The following is a 19,576-nucleotide window of genomic DNA, read 5'->3' as shown; positions in this document are numbered from 1 at the left end:
TTGAGCACAGATCAGATATTCTGCTCAGGCATATACATTATAAGATGAGAACTTCACCTATCCATGTCCACCTGACAGCACGCATTAGCTCAGCAGTGCCCCCATAACAGCACACCGTCCACATCACAGTCCTCCCTCCTTTTCTGTCAGCACTACCCCAGAAACAGCACTGCCCAAAACACTGCACCCAGCAGCCTCCACGTGTCTCCAGCTGTCTTCCGGGAAACCCTCCAAGTACAAACTACAACTCCCGGCAGTCACCTCAGTACGCGCGCAGGCGCCATCTTTGCTCTCTGGTCCTGGCGCCTTCTGGGATGTGTGGTTCTGAGCTGCGTCCTTCCTCCCTATCCGAGTTGTCCACCGCACTACGTTTCCCGGCACCCCCCGCGCGCGCCGTGTCGGAGGCTACAGTTCTGGCTAATGATCCCTAGCAGTGTCTAGTCACGTGTGGCTTCCGCTGATCTGTTTTCCTGGGCACAGTGAGGGGCTCCCCCTTCCTCTAGTTCCCCTCACTCGGGTTGTTTTGTCCCCAGCGCTTTATTTCTTTTTGTTTTTCTTTTTAGTTTTTCTTTGTTTTCGTTCCGGATCTCGCCTTCCACCCTGTCTGATCTGTCTCTCCGGGTCAAAGCTTCCTCCTTGTCGGTATATGAAAGCATGAGCGATAACGATGACATCGAGGTTGAAAGCGACGTGAGTGCACATCCTATTTCCGTCTAAGATGGTGCTCTGTATACAGTGGGCAGCCGGGATTATACACTGCTATATACAGCCGTATAGTCTGCTCATCTCCCTAACATTATAGGGTGTGTTCCCCTTTAAGGCCACAAAGGTGGACGGCTTGTGGCCCGGCTTGGTCACGCAGGGGGAGAGTGATCAGCATAAAGGTTCCCTTTAAATGTGGATATTATGAAGGCCTGGGGGTTTTGAGTAGTAATTTTAATGGAAGTCACAATTAGAGAATAAATTCTGCATTATAATATTATTTTGCAGTCGTCATGAGAATATCCTTTAAATATCTTGTCGGACCAGTTTGATCATTGGATAAACCAGTCCCGGGAGGAATGTGATGATTATAGGCTGAGATCATACCGGCGATTGATCTGCTTTGCCGATTATTATTTTTTTAATAATTGTATTTAATATTAATAATATTGTGCGATTTAATTCCAGATTATTAGGTTTGGTGGGATTGTAAATGGGATCAATACGATTTCTGAAATGAGTGTGCGGACAGCGCCGATTCTCATTACCCGTGTTGAAAGACGTTTTTCTGTCATCGCCTGCGTATGCGTTCTAATAATGGTCATTGAGAAAAACCGCCGTTTACGGAAACCGGTCTCTATGGCGTAAATGTAGTAGCTGCGCACGTACTACTGCCACGATCGGGTGCCCACCATGATAAAGCGCACGTTGCATGCGATCAGAAAACCTGGCGTGTGCGGCCGGATTTCGTATACGATTTTTATTTGTTTTTTTTCGCGTAACGTTTATATATGTAAGAATTACGCCATGCCAGTCAGGACTGTGTAGAGAGTGGCAGTGGAATATATGGATGCCGTTATACCGTGTCTGTTTTTCAGTGGGTCGCAGTCGCGCACGATGTGTATTCCGTGCCGATTTTCTTGCGTGATACGGTACCCTCAAAGTAAACGAGACCCCATGTAATCTCATCTACTCGTTGCAGAGTTTTTTTCGCAAATAAATTAACCCGCGGGGCAAATTTTAAATACCACAGCACGTCGATTTATCTTGCGTTTCCGTCTCGGAATTGTATCTGACAAGTTAGTAAAAAAAAAAAAACGCATAAAAGCCGCACCTATTTCCACATCCAAATGTAAAAACGTAATTTAAAAAAACGCATAAAAAAAGATGTCATTAAGTGCGGATTTTACCTGCGGAATTTGCTGAGTTTACGTGTAGTTTTGACGCGGTTTTCCGCATCAAATTACCCAACGTGTGCATGTCGCCTTATGACAATCCCGACTGCGAACATGGGGTTACCTATTTACGTACACATACCTATTAACACCCCAACAGGGGTCAGCGACCTTCAGCACGCCAGTTGTTGTGAAACTACAACTCCCAGCATACCCTGACTTATTATTCCAGTCAAAGGCTGTCAGGGCAGGCTGGGAATTGTAGTTTTACAAAATCGAGAGTGTCGGGGCTTGCTGACCCTAGTGCCCAAATAACACCGCCTAATCATAAACCAGGGAACGTAGTCCCATACTGTGTGGCTGAGTTTTGAAAGCTTTGGGCACCAAGTATGTGGATTAGGGGCGCCATGAAGGCCAATGGTGCCTGCTTCAGTTGTGACAAGTGAGGGCACCGAATACGCCCGCACTGGTCGTGCAACCCTAAAACCAGCTCTACATCCACACAAGGTAGCTCTATGTGCTGCACTAAAGAGGTACTACGGAAGCTTACTCACGTGCGGCCATTGCTAATAGGGTCACCCGAGGATAAGTCCTATGCAACCTGAATAGGGAATGAAGTAATGCCACTGGTATAGGATTTGTTCTGGCTAGCCCTGATAGGGTTACCTCCGCTGCCCATCCAGAACGCCTATACTGGCTATGAATAGTTTTCATTATTTTGGTGCCCATATGATCCTTTGTTTTTTTTTGGAGATAAGCGGTGCCACAGGATCCTGGCCTACTGCTTTTGAAATATCATGTATGCACAGCTGCGAAGGAGAATGGGGAAAGATGAATGATGAGATTTTATATGTAGCACCAGCTTAAAAGGGTTTCTCGGGCATTTTATTTTGATGGCCTATCCTTACCAGATTGGTGGGGGTCTGACTCCCCTCACCTCCGCCAGTGAGCTGATTGATTGGGGCTTTTGTCGACGCTGTCTTTTTCCCCAGTTTACAGGTATTTCCGTTCTGGTCCCATTCAAGTGAATGGGACTGAGCTGCAATCCCAGGCACAGCCACTACAGATGTGTACGGCGCTGTGCCTTGTAAACACTGAAAAGACAGCGGCGACCAATGGCGTGGTCCCTTCAATCAGCTGATCGTTGGGGTGCCGCGAGTCGGAGCCCCATAGGCCATCAATATAAAATACCTGGACAACCCCTTTTAATGGGGTTTTCCAACACCATAACCTTTTTCTTAAATAAAGTGAATGTGTTAAAATAATAAACTGTTCGGATAAGATTTATGTTGTGCAGCAATGACGCCGTCATCTGGGCATGTACCATAACAAGCATTTGTTGACCACAGTAGTGACGTATAGACCTGTAACCGCAGGGGCCGGTGTTGGCGGCCATATTGCTGTATGACCGGCAGGGGACTAGGGAACCAACAGTACATGGGGAGTTAGGCCCTGTTCACCTCACGGTTTTTGGTCTACGTTTAGCTTATAAGCTGGGAAAAGTTCACAACTTATACACTAAACATAGGCCGTGACTGATGCCCAAAAATGGCACCCGTCACCCATAGACCATTATGGGATCGGTTAAACTGATATGTTATAAGGATGCCATTATAGCCAATGGGTAATGGATGCCATTGCAAACGAATACCATCTAAGGCGCGGGCTCCCGGTCCTGGAGTGACAATATCACCCGAAGACGGTCGTCAATCTCTTTGGAGGTCCCTTCGTCAGATTCAGCAGAGACGTATGTCTTTGTTGAACCCAATTTTCACTCCCGTAGGAACAGAAGAACAAAAAACGGTAGTACCGGCCATCGCGTCACGAACGCTAACGACGCTCGATGGAACACATTTACTTTAATGGGTTCCGTTGGGTTTCCGCGAGGGTGTTAGTCGTTTTACTGCGGTATTGCTTTCAGTATTTTTCGCTGGAACTGTCATGGAGGCCTCTGACGCAGACGTGAACAGGCAAAAGGCAAACATGGCGGTCAATCTTTTTGATGACCGATTTATCCGTGTGTCCTGTTATATGTAAAGTTTGGCGCGTAGACGTGAGAATTGTGGGATGATCTGTATTATATTCGAGTCCTCTATATAAAGATGGGTTGTAAAATTGAAGGTTCACGTTTTATAAACGTCCTCTTGTATATTGGGATTGTATGATGTGTGCGGTATTTGTGTACCGGCGCGGTGTTTGGGTGACTGTATGATTATCCAATCAAATCCAGATATAAAATGTAAAAAATAGTAAAATAAAAATGACGGTTTCGATGTCAAAGCCTCCACCCAAAAAAAACTGAAAATTCAATGATTTGCCCATAGCAACCAAACAATCAATCGGGTTCAAGCTCTTATTTTTCAAAGGCCCTTTTGAAAGTGAAAGAAGCAATCTGATTGGTTGCTATGGGTAACTACTCCACTTCACACTCTTTTTGATAAATCCTCCCCCACGCTATTTGCTTAACGAGTACATAGGGCTCTATTACCCCGACGGAGGCTAAAAGAGTTTCCTTTTGGCCTCCGTCGGGCGCTATACATCGTTATACTTATTTTTTTTTTTCGGAGGATGGAATCGTGTAGTAGACCTTGCGTTTCCATTTTGAGGAATCCCGCAATAAAAAATGTATACCGCGCAATCCTTTTTTTTTTTTTAACATGGAAGTTTTTGGGTGACGTATGTCATACGTCGCAGGTATATATTGAACGTATACGTCATGGGCTTTTTAATAGCCTTTCATTACGTTGAACGGATACCATTATGGGCAACGTATTCGAGAAACGGATGCCTGATAGTTGCCTCCGTCATCCATAGACTATTTAAGGGTGCAGTCACACGTGGCGTATTTGCCTCGTATTTCCACAGCGTAAAAATATGCGGCGGAAAACTTTACAATGTAAGCCTATTGGAAAAATAGTCCACGATGCAATAAATTAATAATTCTGTGGAAATTTTTGGGCGTTGGGCATCGGACAGTTTTCCGCGGAGTATTTTTAAGCTGCGGAAATATAAGGCACATACGTCATGTGTATCTGCACCTTTATGGCATCCCGGCGTATACGTTAAATGTAGTCAAAAAACATGGTGTGAACAGAGCCTTATGTTGTTGGAGAGAGATAGTCGCTGGTGACTCGCGTGTTCCATGGCGCAGGTTGAGGACACCAGGCGGTTTCCCTGTTACAGTAGTATAACGTTACGCCATCTTGGCACTGTGTGAACGAGACCTTGCACTGGTGTCACGTTTTGATGACAGATTTTTGTCACAGTCTGATGTAATTTGATGTGACGGTTTATGGATTTCCTCATAGTAAGAGTTTGCTAATTAAAGGGGAAGTACATCTCTTGAAATGTGAACAAATTGGGCTCCTTAGGATAAGGCCGGACACGCGTTCACCTATACCTGTAGATATTGCGTCCAGGCTTATCCTAAAGAAACTAGGACCCCTTTAATTTTCTAAATTTTGTTTATTTGCTAGCGGTCTTTAGACTTGAAGTAGCGCTCATTACACCGTTTCTGGTGTTACTGAGACTCATCATGGATTGCTTTATGTTGTCACGGAATCCAATATCCATTACATACATAATGGACCTGAAAATGGCGCAGTAGTCCATAGCGACCAATCAGATTTCAGCTTTCTATTTTCACAGCTTAGAAAATGAAACCTGAATTTGGATTGGTTACTATGGGCAACAAGGTTGTCGGAGACGGTTTTGATATACAAGGCCCAAAGTCGTATTCTCTCAAACAGGTACCGTTTACTGCAGCGGAGGATTAAATGTAAGGATCCTTTTACATGTGCCATGAAAATGATCACCGATCAACGAGCTCGTTGATCGGCGTTCGTTTGCTCCTTTCCCAAGAAGCAATAATTGGTTATGTATGGGGACGAGCGATTGTTGCGACGATCATTTGTTCCTATACGTTTCCATCATGTCGGCTGTGTATCTCCATGTTTACACAGGGAGATGTTTTGATGACAAAGATAATATTTTGTGCTGCATAAAAGATTCTATCAGCCGATGAATGAGCATTTTCTGATCGTTACCCTGTTCACGCAGGGCAATGATCGGGAAGGAGCGCTCATGTGAACACTCGTTTTCCCGATCATTGGCCCATGTAAAAGGTCCTTTGGGCTACATGCACACGTTGCATATTTCACTTTGGGAAACCGCAAGAAATTTGCAGGAAAAAATCGCACCTGAGGATACGTTTTTTTGATGCGTCTTTCTGTGTGCTTTTTACGTTGCTGCGTAAATCCCAGCATTTTCATACTGTAGGTTTTCTGCTCATTTCTGTAGAACTAGGGAGATAGTATTCGCAATCGGGATAAATTGACATGCTGTGGTTTCGGAAATACGCACCGCGGGTCAATTTACGTGCGGGAAAATACTGCAGCGTGGACATGAGGCTCCCTGGAATCTCATTGCCTATGCATGTACAGTATTACGCTGCGGTTTTGCCGCACGTAATATGCATCGTGTGCAATAACCCTAAGGCCTCATGCACACGACCGTAGACATGTGCACGGCCGTGATTTTCGTGTCGGCGGCGGACTGTCAGCCACGAGCCGCCCGCAAATCGCGGGCCATGCACATGGCCGCGGCCATTATTTTCCATGAGCCCGGACCATGCACGGACCGTAAAAACTACGGTCGTGTGCATGGCCCCATAAAAATGAATGGGGCCGCAATTCTCCCGTGGATTTTCAGGGGAATTGCGGCCGCAAAAGCACGTTCGCGTGCATGAGGCATTACACTAGAGCTTATACCCTTATCAGTGCCTAAGGACTTATCCACAAGAAAAATTAACTTGTTGCCCATAGCAACCAATCAGTGATCGACTTTCATTTTGTAAACTGAGAAAAAAATTCACCGTGGACTCTTGTTGCTATGAGTTTTATCTATGGTAAGTCCTGCACAAGTGAAGGTATTGCTCGTGGCAACCAATGAGATCCCTACTTTCATTTTATACGTTGCATTCGAGAAATGACAGCTGGGATTTGATTGGTTGCTATGGGCATCACCTCCACGTTTCCATTCAGTCGTTTTTATGCATGAGGCCTTGTCCGTGTTCTGCTGCTACACGGTCCACACCTCGACTGACTGGAGAGGAATCTTCAATCGTTCGCTTGAATGAGGTGGCCAGGCGCGGCTGTACCAGTAAGGCTTCGTTCACGTCTGCGCTAGGGTCCCGTTCCGTCTGAGCTTTCCGTCGAAACGGGATCCTTACTGACACAAACGGAAACCAAAGGTTTCTGTTTCCATCACCATTGATTTCAAGGGTGACGGATCCGGTGCCAATGGTTTGTCTCCGTTGTGCAGGGGTTCCGTAACAATCCATAGCGTAGTCGACTATCGCGTGACTTGGATGTGATGGGATTACAGGTGGATCCTGTGTGTCAGATCTACGCAGGACCTGCTGTCGCTGAAAACGGCAGGTCCACGGGCCTGACTGATTCAGATCATAGAAAACGATACAGCTGCTCTGGGTGCCGCAGGGAATTCCGGGTGAAAAACAGCACCAACCTGTGGTGTCGTTTTTCGCCCGGAAAGTCACCTGCAGCACTTAGCCGGCCTGCTACGCTACGTGGGAACCCATCCTTCCTCTCCTTCAGTCCAGCGGTAGCAAACTCTTCGAGACAGCCCTCCACAAATAGACGATTGACATCACCGATCTGCCCGCGGAGAACTGGGAAGTTGTGATGGATTATTTTCTACCTCCGGTAGTCCGTGCTAGTGATACTTTAATACAGCGCAAATTTCTACATACAGTGAACGTTGAAAACTTTAGATATTATGGACTAGGGATGTCACGATACCAGAATTTGGACTTCGATACCGATACTTCGTTTAGAATTGCGATTTCGATACCAATTCGATACTTTGCCAACAGTAATAATAAAACATTTCTTCCGTTTTCTGATGTGAGGCGCGAGGGGTGATGAATTTTGAATGTGCCTCACATTAATAGGAATTAACCCCATCATGTTTCTCAGTCATAATGGGTTAATGTGTGAGGTACATGATGGGGTTAATTACTATTAATGTGAGGCACATGGAGGTTAAATTCATCGCACCTCGCGCCTCACATTAAGTGATAGAAAGCAGTTTTTATGTTATTTTTTTACAGCATACACATCATAAATGCAAAAAAATAGTTGTGCGGGTTATTACGGCCGCGCCAATACCGAATGTGTATATTTTATGTATTGAGACTTATTTTAATGTTTATTGTAAAAAAAGGTGCATGTGTATTTTTTTATTTAACATTACTTTGTTTTTACTTTATTTTTTAAACTTTAATGTACTGGCATATATCTATATACTGATAGTACACTGGCATATATCTATATACTGATAGTACACTGGAATATATCTATATTACAGCACATTAGCCTGTGTACTGATAGTACACAGGCAGTTGTTAGGACATACCTCAGTATGCCCTAACAACAGGAAATATGGTAGGACAGCCCCGGGGTCCTTCAATGGACCCTGTGCTGTCTGCCCATATATGGTATGTCCCTCAATCGAGTCACAGGAATTCCCTGTGACGCGATCCCAGGGGCATCCCCCCTTCTTATTTTCCCCTGAATGCTGCAGTCCTCTGTGATCGCACCATTCACGGGAATAACGGCGGAGATGAGAGGTTTCTCTCACCTCCCCCGTTATAGAGTGGGGCTGCGGCTGTGTAATACAGTCATTGCCCCGCTCCTGACAACAAGTGCACGCGTGGTCAGCATGAGGTGATGCGGCCGGCGCTGCACTCATGAGCGGCGGTTCAGGCACTGAAGACAGAACATGGGGGTGTTTTGTAGCGCGCCCGCCGTGTTCTGTCTTCAGTGCCGCCGCTCATTAGTGCAGCGCTGGCTGCATCGCATCATCCTGACCCCGCGCACATGTTATCAGGACTCCGGAGCGCGGCAATGACTGTATTACACAGCCGCAGCTCCACTCTCGTACATTCATGTATTACTATACTTTGCTGTGATGCCGCACAGCTCAGTATCGAAATACATGAAATAACGGTATTGAACCGTTTGGGGATGCAGAGTATCGAAACAGTATCGAAGTTTCGATGCATCGTGCATTCCTAAAACAAAATATGCGATAAAATAAAAAACCACATTACTAACCTGTCAAATCTCCCGCTGCTCCAGCGCTAATTCTCCTGTTGTCCCCTGTCCGCCCTGTGATTGGCTACAGCGGTCACGTTCAACACCTTATTGCTGTTGGCATATCAACAAAGACTGGCATCGGACCACAGGAGCAGCAGCGGGATAATTAAATTGTGAGTTGTGTACTTTTTATTTTATGTTTTCTGCCGGCGTTTTTTTTTTTTTTCTCTTTTGTAGACCCCTTTAAGGCTAGGGCTACACGGCGACTTTGGCCGCGACACAGGTTGCGCGGCCGAAGAATGCTGTGTGCCCCTGCGTGCATCTCACTTAAAAAAGTCAATGTGGCCCACGGGTTGCCGCTAACCGACGATTGCAAGGGATCCAGCAGGTTTGGATTTCTTGCGGTACTTGGGTTGCGGTCGCTGCGGGTCGCTATGCGGCCACATTGACTATTATTACGTGAGATACACGCAGGAGCACACCGCACTCTACGGCCTGTGTCGTGGCCAAAGTCGCCATGTAGCTGTAGCCTAAAAATGGTTGAGTTGGACTTCAACGGTCTATCAGTAAAACTGGCCTTTTCGCCCGTACCACCCTATCACAATTTGATTTTCCACAATAGATTCAGAAATGAAAGCTGCATTGTGATTGGTTCCTATGGGCCACGAGGCCAGTTTTACCATATTCTACCTTCTTCACCCACTCCACAATGCTGATCACGACCCTAAATTGCTAGATTTGATTGATTGATTTTTACTCGTTAAGTGTGTAAAAAAAAATATACTTTTATATATGTATTTTCGTTTTAGGAAGACGCTTCAGGATTGTACTTCTCGGTATGTGAATTTCCCTGATGATCCTTTTTGTTTAATTTTTTTTTTTAATTGATATATTCTCGTCTTTTAGATTCATTGAACTATTTAGCCTTTGTTGATATAGAGTGCTTATACCTGCGTATGGCCGGGTTCACACACCATGGCAGCGTGGTACATTTGCCCCCTTTTTTTTTTTTGTTTTTTTTTTTGCTACATTTTGGATTGGATTCTTTTTTGGATCCGATTTCCAGTTTTGGTAGCGAACAAATGTAGCACATGGTAATGACTGCCGTAGTGTGTGAGTGCCGTTTATACGTGGCGCTGGACCCATGTCAGTCCGCCATAATCAAAGTTTAATTTTTATTATGTACACAAAACATATTTTATTTTCTATTTCTGTCACACAAAAACTTTTTCATGTTATTTATATAATGTTCACCATTATCTGCCATCTAATCTGTTTCTTTCTGAAATGTCGTGCCACGCTTGTGAGGATTCACTTTATTTTTTTCTATTATATGTTTGCCTTTTTGATAGGGCTGAAAATGTTGTCCCAGTGGCATTTTAGGCTGAACTCTCCCCCTCCCTCTCCCCGCAGTGACTGACAGGTTGCTGTGTTTATGTGCATACACAGCAGGCTGTCGGTCACTGCGGAGAGGGTGGGGGGAGATCAAATGGGGCCTCCTTTTTGACATCATGAAAGAACCCCAGTGATGTCATTAACCAGCGTTTCCTTTGTGATTGGACAACTCTGAGTCTTAGCAATAAAATTGGGGCTAACACTAGTATATCTGGGCTAAGGCTATGGAGATGAGCGCTGGAATGACAATTGGTAAAAATGAAAGCCCAAAATTAGCCTGAAAATAATTATAGAAAAAAAAAAACAGCAAATTTTTCATATTTTTACCATTACAACCCGTAAAGTGAAAAACATCGTAGAATTATGGTTTTCACTGTTTGTTGCCATTTTTAATCATAAATGGCACATAACAACCATACGTTTCCAGAAGTGTCATACGGCTATGCAGATCGAGAAATAAAACCTATGAGTGATGGAATAATGAGTAGTAAAAATGAAAAAATAGAATCATTTTTTAAAAAATTCGATTTTAAGATCCAACATTGGCCCTTTATCGCTCCTTCCCACTTTACACATTTATGGCATATCCACAGGGATATCCGTGCTGCCACATCCAAGCGGGAAATGAATGGAGAGGTTGCTGCGCCTGTACGCGGTTCCCTTCATTGAGAGTTACTTGTCTGTTTCCGTAACTCCCATAGGAATCAATGGAGAGAGCCGCAACCACCTCTTTATTCACCGGGCAAGACCCCCTGGGAGCTGGGATAGAGCTGGGACCCACATCGTTACAAATTTATGGCATGTCCTGTGGATTTCCCAAACAATGTCTAAGATGGGAGTAGCCCTTTAAGGGGCCCTTTAATTTTTTTTTTAAATTGATCAATGGATTTTTAATAGAAAAGATTGAGATTTACTGACGTACACCTTGTTTTGAGCTGCTGATCAGGGGTATTGTATGTTTGTCTATAGACGTAGGACGTACCCATAGAGATCTGTGTTTTAATTGAATCTGCTTGAACAAACATTTGTAAAGCGTTAATACCCCTCCCCCAAAATCATTCCCGTTTATTTAAAGGGATAGAAATTTAGTGAAGGAAACGTATATACGCAGGAAGCGAATGCCTATTTTTTTTTTCGTCTGTAAGGCCAGTTTTGGACAGCAACGTCTTGTGGGTTGATCGCAGTTCTAATGACCCGAACCAAGGATCCGCCTACATGGGTTGTGTAAATGAGCGCCGATCAATGAGACAGTTTGTTGATCGTCGCTCGTTTGCTCCGTTCACAAGGAGCTATGTATGGGGGCTAGCGAATGTTACTACAATCGCTCGTCCCCATATATTTCTATCATGTCGGCAGCGCATCTTTATGTTTATATCGGGAGATTTGCCGCCAACAACAAGCGATACAATCAGCCGATGAACAACCATTTGCTCGTTCTCCGGCTGATCGTTGCCTTATTCACATCGGACAATGATTGGGAATGAGCGTTCACATAAACGCTTATTTTCCCGATAATTGGCCCCTGTAACGGGACCTTTAGAGCATGAGAGGGATTTATTATGCTTTTTTCATTCAGGTCATTAGACCGGGACACAAAGCTGTGTGTGAAACCAGCCTAAAGCCCCTTTTACGTGGGCCGATTTATCGGGCAAACGAGCGTTCTCAGTACTCGTTCACAATCGTTGACCTGCGTAAACATGGCAACAATCAGCCGATGAATGAGAAAACGCTCGTTCAACGTCTGATCGTATCATTTACGGGAGATGCGCTGCCGACTTGATAGAAATGTATGGGGAGGAGCGATCGTAGTAACGAATAACGAATACTCGTCCCCATATATAGCTCCTTGTGAAAGGAGCAAATGACCGCCGATCAACAAGCTGTCTCGTTGATCGGCACTTGTTTATACCAGCCATGTCGGGCCGTGTTAGAGGACCCTAAGAGTAGACTAGTTACTGTAGACTTTATATGTTAGACCACTACAGGTCAGCAGTAGGTAGTCGGGGTAATAAGCACTCCTATAAACTTTAATAGGAAACAACCTAGAACGTTAGGTAGCAGTGGTATGTTTTTAGGCGCATTGGCTACTGGGCTCCTGGGATTAGTTATTCCCTCTGCCATAAACTCCTAAAACATATAGAAAACGGCTGAAGTGGAAGTGATAAAAAGGGAGATGGGCCACTGTTTTCTGAAGCTGAGGAATGACCATAAAACAAGTTTTAGCTTACGAGATCTTCCATTGCAGAGGGGGAAGGTTTCTGCTGCAGCAGGCTGCCTCCCAGCAAGACATTGCTGTGTTTTCAGGGTATTAATGTGTTCCTGCTGGATTCTGGTATAATGTGAGCCCATGATTTAAAAAGGGTCGTTTTAATAGGTTAGTTTCCACAAAATAAAAAAAATTGACCATAAAAATGACCACCAAATTAACGTCACTAACTTGAAATTTTGAAACTGCTTGTATACGAGGTCTACGAACAAAGAAGCATGACCTGAATTAAGAGGCACAAAGTCTGCACCCTTAAGCTATGAAGAAAAAAGTGAATACAAAAAAAAAAGATGAAAAACAAGTCGTACTATAGTACTTTTTTCATAGCTCAGGGGTCGGATGTCTGTAGAATATCTACTAATGCCTTCAGACTACAGAGTCTTTTATACTACGGTATATGTTAAACACGGTGGATCCACAATGATCCATACTGCAGAAGTCATCTTATGTCGAGAAAACATCCTGTGCCGCCCCCCCCCCCCAACTCGCACCAAGGGCCATCTTCGTGTCCATTTTACATAATACATCTAGTCTATTTCTTTTAACATTATTTTTATTAATTTGTACAAAATGTAAAAAAAAAAATCAAAATACAATATAGTTGGCTTTGAAGGGGTACATAAAAGCTAGCATTTTAAGGGGACCTCTCATCTATCCTGAAATGTTTATTTTAGTAAACACTTGTTTTCTCCATGAAATAACAATTCTGGAGCATCTTTGCTTAGAAATCTATATTGTGCTGTTCCTCTGTTATTCCTCCACGAAATGTATAAATAAATTGTCAACTGGGTGTTCCCATTCCCTTTGTCAAAGGGGCGTGTCCCTACAGTCTGAGACAGTGAGCACTGATTGGACAGAATGTGTAGGAACACACCCCCAACTGGTAACACCAAGTTGTCAATTTAGTTATAAATTTAGGAGGAATAACGGGACGCGGCACAACGTAGAGTTGTAAGAAAAGATGCTCCAGATTTGTCATTTCAAGGGGGATACAATTATTTACTAAGACAGACGTGTCAGGGGAGGTGACCGGTCCTCTATAAGATACTTGGTAGATACCTAGAACGATAATAAACAATGTAAAACTTTTAGAAGGGAAGAGTCAGCCGGAAATTACGTTTCCAGCGTACGCAATGGCTGGGCAGAAGCGATCCAGGGCGACTAGATTTTTTAAAATGTTATCATAGCTATCCATAATCAACAAAAATATATATGATGGGAGCCTGGCAAACTTTGAACTCGTCCACCAAGTGTGGAGCGTATCACTTTGTTATCCAAAACCTGGAAGCACAGGGGAGAATACCCAGGGATAGCTCTAGCTATGCGGGCAGGTATCAAATACCAGCGCATCAACACCTTATAGGCCGATTCTATGGTCCGTTTTTGGAGTCGATCATAATTGGTGAGAAGGCTTCCAATCCAGTGCTTCAACTATAGATATCGAAACCACTCTCCACTTGGGGTATCGGATTTAGCAGCCATATCGATGAAAGGTAGTCATGGTTTGGATTACCTTAGTGTTCGGGTCACCCCTCTTTACCCTCAACTTTTCCAAGCCAACTTCCCCCTTATACTTCGGGAACTCACTTCCCACCTGACCAAGTGGAGAGATGCTCCTCTATCGTGGATGGGTAGGAGAGCAGCCGTCAAGATGACGCTTCTTCCAACAATCTTATGTCTTTTGAGGATCTTGCCGGGTGCAATCCCTTCCCACATCGTAAAGATTTTACAGAGAAGGGTTTTTGCTTTTATTTGGCACACCACTAGACCCCGTATTGCTCAAAATTCGATGTTTATCCACAGGAGGCAAGGAGGTTTGGGAGATCCTCACTTAACAAAATATTATAATAGGCCGTAATAGCCCAATCGTCTCTCTTCCTTTCTCATTCTGATGTGCCAAAATGCTCCCCTCTTCCAATAGATTCCCTATTGGGGGTTCCATCGGGCCATCGGTCTCATTTTGTAAGCCCCCTAATGCAACATTTCCTAGCAATTTGGGAACGGGATAAGTATTCCCTCTTCTTCCACAGTCCATTCTCTAGTTTAACCCAGATTTTCCCCTAGGTGGTTCCGTTAACGCTCAAGCATTTTATTGGTGAATTTCCAAGGCATTCTACAAAGATCATCACCTACTTTCTTCGACAGATGTAATACACTTTGCAGCTGATGTATTTACGTACTTTTTCAGTGGTGTGCTTTGTTTTTTTTTAATCAAATTTGATGCCTGTGCCCATCAAATACATTTTTTAGTGTCCCAAAAAAGATCACCATGCTACTTTTTTGACCCCGTTTCAGGGCGACTGTTTTTTAATGAACCTCATTAAATTCTATTATATAATTAGGAAGTGGAATTGTGGGTAATTTGGAAAAATAAACCACGTGAATTAGTATGGCAAATTGCAACTAATCCTGATAAAATAAAGGATGGGAAACAGAAAAAAAAATGTGGACAATTTTTTTTCCCTATGCAGTAAAACCAGCCCTTACATAGGCGTAAACAGGAGTTTTGACCATATATCTCCCCAATTGTCTCAACATTGGGTTACCAGTTGACTGCTCTTTGGGAGCCACAATATTGGAAAGACTTCAGGAGCTTCTACCAAAGTATAGATGTGTTTGCCGCAGAGAGAATTTTTGTTCCACCCTAGCTACACCCTTTTTTCATGCCACACCTCCAAACCACCTGAATTGTTTCAAATAGGAATGTTCCTGCCCATACAAATATGCCACCCCCAGTGCCCCTATAGTACATCACACATATCTTATGGTCCTGAACTGCTCTCTAATCCCCGAAAAGTGACTCTCAGAACCCCTTAATGCAATATCACGTAACTGTACGTGATAAGTGTTAAGGGTCGGGGGGGGGGGGGAGTATGGAGCGAGCTCACGGGCTGAGCGAGCTCCATACACAGCCGGCACCTCACTGCAACGGCGGAATCAAAGTTCACTTTGATTCCGCTCGTTTAACACCTTAAATGCAGCGGTCAACCTCGGCATTTAAAGTGTTAGAATCAGGGGGGCGTCCCCTCAAAAAAGCCATCACGCCCCCCCCTCGGCACGATCGGCCTTTAACGGTTGTTATGGCAGCGTGGGGGCCTAACAAAGGCCCCCAGGTCTGCCATCTTTGTACTCCTTTGAAGCTCTGCCTCCAGCATGGCTTTGAAGGAGACATTAGTATTGCAGTATATCATGTAAGCGATCCAACGATCGCTGCTTCAAGTCACCTAGGGGGACTAATAAAAAAAGTAAAAAACAGTTAAAGTTGAGTTTTTTATATGTTCCATAAAAAAAGAAAGTATTAAAAGTAAAAAAAAAAAAAACCTTTTCAAATATTTTCTCCTAAATGAATGCTAAAAAAATGAAAAGTTAACAACTGGTATCGCCGCGTCCGTAAAAGTCCAAACTATCACAATATAGCGTTGTTTAACCCGTTCAGTGAATGGCATAAAAAGTAATATCTATAAAACACGCAAATTGCTGGTTTTTGGTCACCAGAGCGCTAAAAAAAATGACATAAAAAGTCGTATATACCCCAAAATGGTGTCCGCTTAAAACTAATTTAAGCCCTCCCATCGCTAAATTGATGAAAAAATGAAAAACTTAACCCCTTAAGGACGCAGCCTAGTTTGGGCCTTAAGGCTCAGAGCCCATTTTTCAAATCTGACATATTTCAATTTATGTGGTAATAACGTCGGAATGCTTAAACCTATCCAAGCGATTCTGAGATTGTTTTCTCGTGACACTTTGGGCTTCATGTTCGTGGTAAAATTTGGTCGATATATTCAGTCTTTATTTGTGAAAAATTGCAAAATTTAGAGAAAATTTACAAAAAATAGCATTTTTCAGAATTTAAATGCATCTGCTTGAAAAACAGACGGTTATACCACCCAAAATAGTTACTAGTTCACATTTCCCATATGTCTACTTTTGATTGGCATCGTTTTTTGAACATTCTTTTATTTTTCTTGGACGTTACAAGGCTTAGAACATAAACAGCAATTTCTCATATTCTTAAGAAAATTTCAAAAGCCTTTTTTTGAAGGTGCCAGTTCAGTTCTGAAGTGGATTTGAGGGGACTATGTGTTAGAAACCCCCATAAAACACCCCATTTTAAAAACTAGACCCCTCAAAGTATTCAAAACAGCATATAGAAAGTTTTTTAACCCTTCAGGCATTTCACAGGAATTAAAGCAAAGTGGAAATTAAATTTGCAAATTTCATTTTTTCTGCTGAATTTCAATTTTATTCAATTTTTTTTTAGTAACAGAGAAGGTTTTACCAGAGAAACACTACTAAATATGTATTGTCCAGATTCTGCAGTTTTTAGAAATGTCCCACATGTGGCCCTACTGCGCTCGTGGACTAAAACACAAGCCCTAGAAGCAAAGAAGCACCTAGTGCATTTTGAGGCCTCTTTTTTATTAGAATATATTTTAGGCAGCATGCCAGGTTTGAAGAGGCGTTGAGGTATCAAAACAATGGAAACCCACCAGAAGTGACCCCATTTTGGAAATTACACCCCTCAAGGAATTCATTTATGGTTTTTGTTATCATTTTGACCGCACAGTTTTTTCACAGCACCTATTTGAATTGGGCTGTGAAATGAAAAAAATGATATTTTTTCCAATAAGATGTCATTTTTGATCAAATTTTCTTATTTTCACAGGGAACAACATACCCCATTTTGTTGCCCAATTTGTCCTTAGTGCGGCAATACCCCATTTGTGGTGATAAACTGCCGTTTGGGCCCATGGGAGGGCTCAGAAGGAAAGGAGCGCTATGTGTTTGTTGGAGTCCAGATTTTGCTGGATTGGTTTTCGGGTGCCATGTCGCATTTGCAGAGCCCCAGAGGTATCAAAGCAATGGAAACCCACCAGAAGTGACCCCATTTTGGAAACTACACCCCTCAAGGAATTCATTTATGGTTTTTGTTATCATTTTGACCGCACAGGTTTTTCACAGCACCTATTTGAATTGGGCTGTGAAATGAAAAAAATTATATTTTTTCCAATAAGATGTCATTTTTGATCAAAATTTCTTATTTTCACAGGGAACAACATACCCCATTTTGTTGCCCAATTTGTCCTTAGTGCGGCAATACCCCATTTGTGGTGATAAACTGCCGTTTGGGCCCATGGGAGGGCTCAGACGGAAAGGAGCGCTATGTGTTTGTTGGAGTCCAGATTTTGCTGGATTGGTTTTCGGGTGCCATGTTGCATTTGCAGAGCCCCAGAGGTATCAAAGCAATGGAAACCCACCAGAAGTGACCCCATTTTGGAAACTACACCCCTCAAGGAATTCATTTATGGTTTTTGTTATCATTTTGACCGCACAGTTTTTTCACAGCACCTATTTGAATTGGGCTGTGAAATGAAAAAAATGATATTTTTTCCAATAAGATGTCATTTTTGATCAAAATTTCTTATTTTCACAAGGAACAACATACCCCATTTTGTTGCCCAATTTGTCCTTAGTGCGGCAATACCCCATTTGTGGTGATAAACTGCCCTTTGGGCCCATGGGAGGGCTCAGAAGGAAAGGACCACCATTTGGCCTACTGGAGCTTTTCTGGTGCTAAGTCATGTGTGCAGAAGCCCCTGAGGTACCAGTACAGTTGAAACCCCCGAGAAGTGACCCCATTTTAAAAACTACACCCCTTAAGACATTCATCTAGAGGTGTAGTGAGCATTTTGACCCCACAGGTACTGTGTAAAAGATAATGCGCAGCAGATGGTGCAGTGTGAGATTTGCAATTTTATATATGTATATGCCATTTCAGTGTCCAATATAGTGTGCCCAGCATGCGCCACCGGAGATATACACCCCTTAAATTGTAATGTGGGTTCTCCTGGGTATGACAATACCCTACATGTGGCTGTTATCAGCTGCCTGGGCATACGGCAGGGCTCAGAAGGGAAAGATGAGGGGGGTAAGCTGTGCGGAGTGCATCAGGGTAAATTAAAAATCAAGGGATGTATGATACATTTTAAAACAATCTTTTATACAGAGCCCTGGTTTTTCGGGACACGTGTCACATTGGTATATTGTGTTCTTCCTTATCCCCCTCTTATAGCAGACTCTGCACCTCTTTTGACTCTTTCCCTTTCCACCGGTTTGGGGACCTTCTCCTGGAAAGTGTTGCCCTGGTACGATGCGTGTGGCCTCGCTTCCAGAAGTACTGGGTGCCCCCCCTTCCTGGTCCCTAAAGATTAGATCTTGAAATTCCAGGAAAGTTCCCCTCTGGCCTGCACATCGACGTAGCACATACGCATTGTACAAAGCCATCTGTATGATGTGCCCGGCCAGCTTCTTATACCTCACCGCATGGCGCTGTAGGGCTTCAGGACTTGATTTGACAAGTCCATCCCTCCCATGTACCTATTGTAGTCCAGGATGCAGTCTGGTTTGGGGGTGGCCTTTCCTTCATATATCCTAAACCTGTAGGTATACCCTGATGCACTCTCGCAGCTTATACATCTTCACGCCATACCTTGCCCTCTTACCTGGCAGGTACTGGCGGAATTGAACCCTCGCTTTAAAATGTACCAGGGACTCATCAATAGAAATACACTTCTCGGGGGTGTATGCTTGGGAAAACCGGGCACTGGAACGGTCTAATAGGGGTCTCCGTTTATACAAACGGTCAAAACTGGGGTCATCTCGGAGTGGGCACGGCTCATTATCAGTATAATGTAAGAAGCGAAGTATTGCCTCATTTATTTATTTTTTTAGGTTCCAGTTCATTTCTGAAGTTGCTTTGAGGGGCCCATATATTAGAAACCCCTATCAAACACCCCATTTTAGAAACTAGACCCCTCAAAGTATTCACAACAGCATTTAGAAAGTTTATGAACCCTTTAGGTGTTTCACAGAAATTTAGAGCAAAGTAGAGGTGAAATTTACTCTTTTTATACCATTTT

At 43.5% G+C, this 19,576-nt stretch overlaps 1 protein-coding gene across 2 annotated transcripts in view; it reads left to right on the top strand.

Moving 5' to 3' along the window:
* Positions 1-298: 298 nt before the first annotated feature.
* Positions 299-19,576, top strand: part of MAX (MYC associated factor X) — a 28,843-nt gene continuing 9,565 nt past the window's right edge. The window contains exons 1-2 of one of the 2 annotated variants that reach the window (XM_075843441.1): positions 299-690; positions 9,805-9,831. In XM_075843441.1, the coding sequence (XP_075699556.1) occupies positions 655-690; positions 9,805-9,831 (63 nt within the window). In that variant the 5' untranslated portion in view covers positions 299-654. The remainder of the gene's footprint in view (positions 691-9,804; positions 9,832-19,576) is intronic. The other variant, XM_075843442.1, reaches the window with a different exon arrangement.

The sequence above is a fragment of the Rhinoderma darwinii genome, chromosome 12 (assembly GCF_050947455.1).
Source record: "Rhinoderma darwinii isolate aRhiDar2 chromosome 12, aRhiDar2.hap1, whole genome shotgun sequence".
In the NCBI taxonomy this organism is placed as follows: Eukaryota; Metazoa; Chordata; class Amphibia; order Anura; family Rhinodermatidae; genus Rhinoderma; species Rhinoderma darwinii.
Note: the sequence above shows the minus strand (reverse complement) of the source record. Positions and strands in the feature narration are given on the sequence as shown.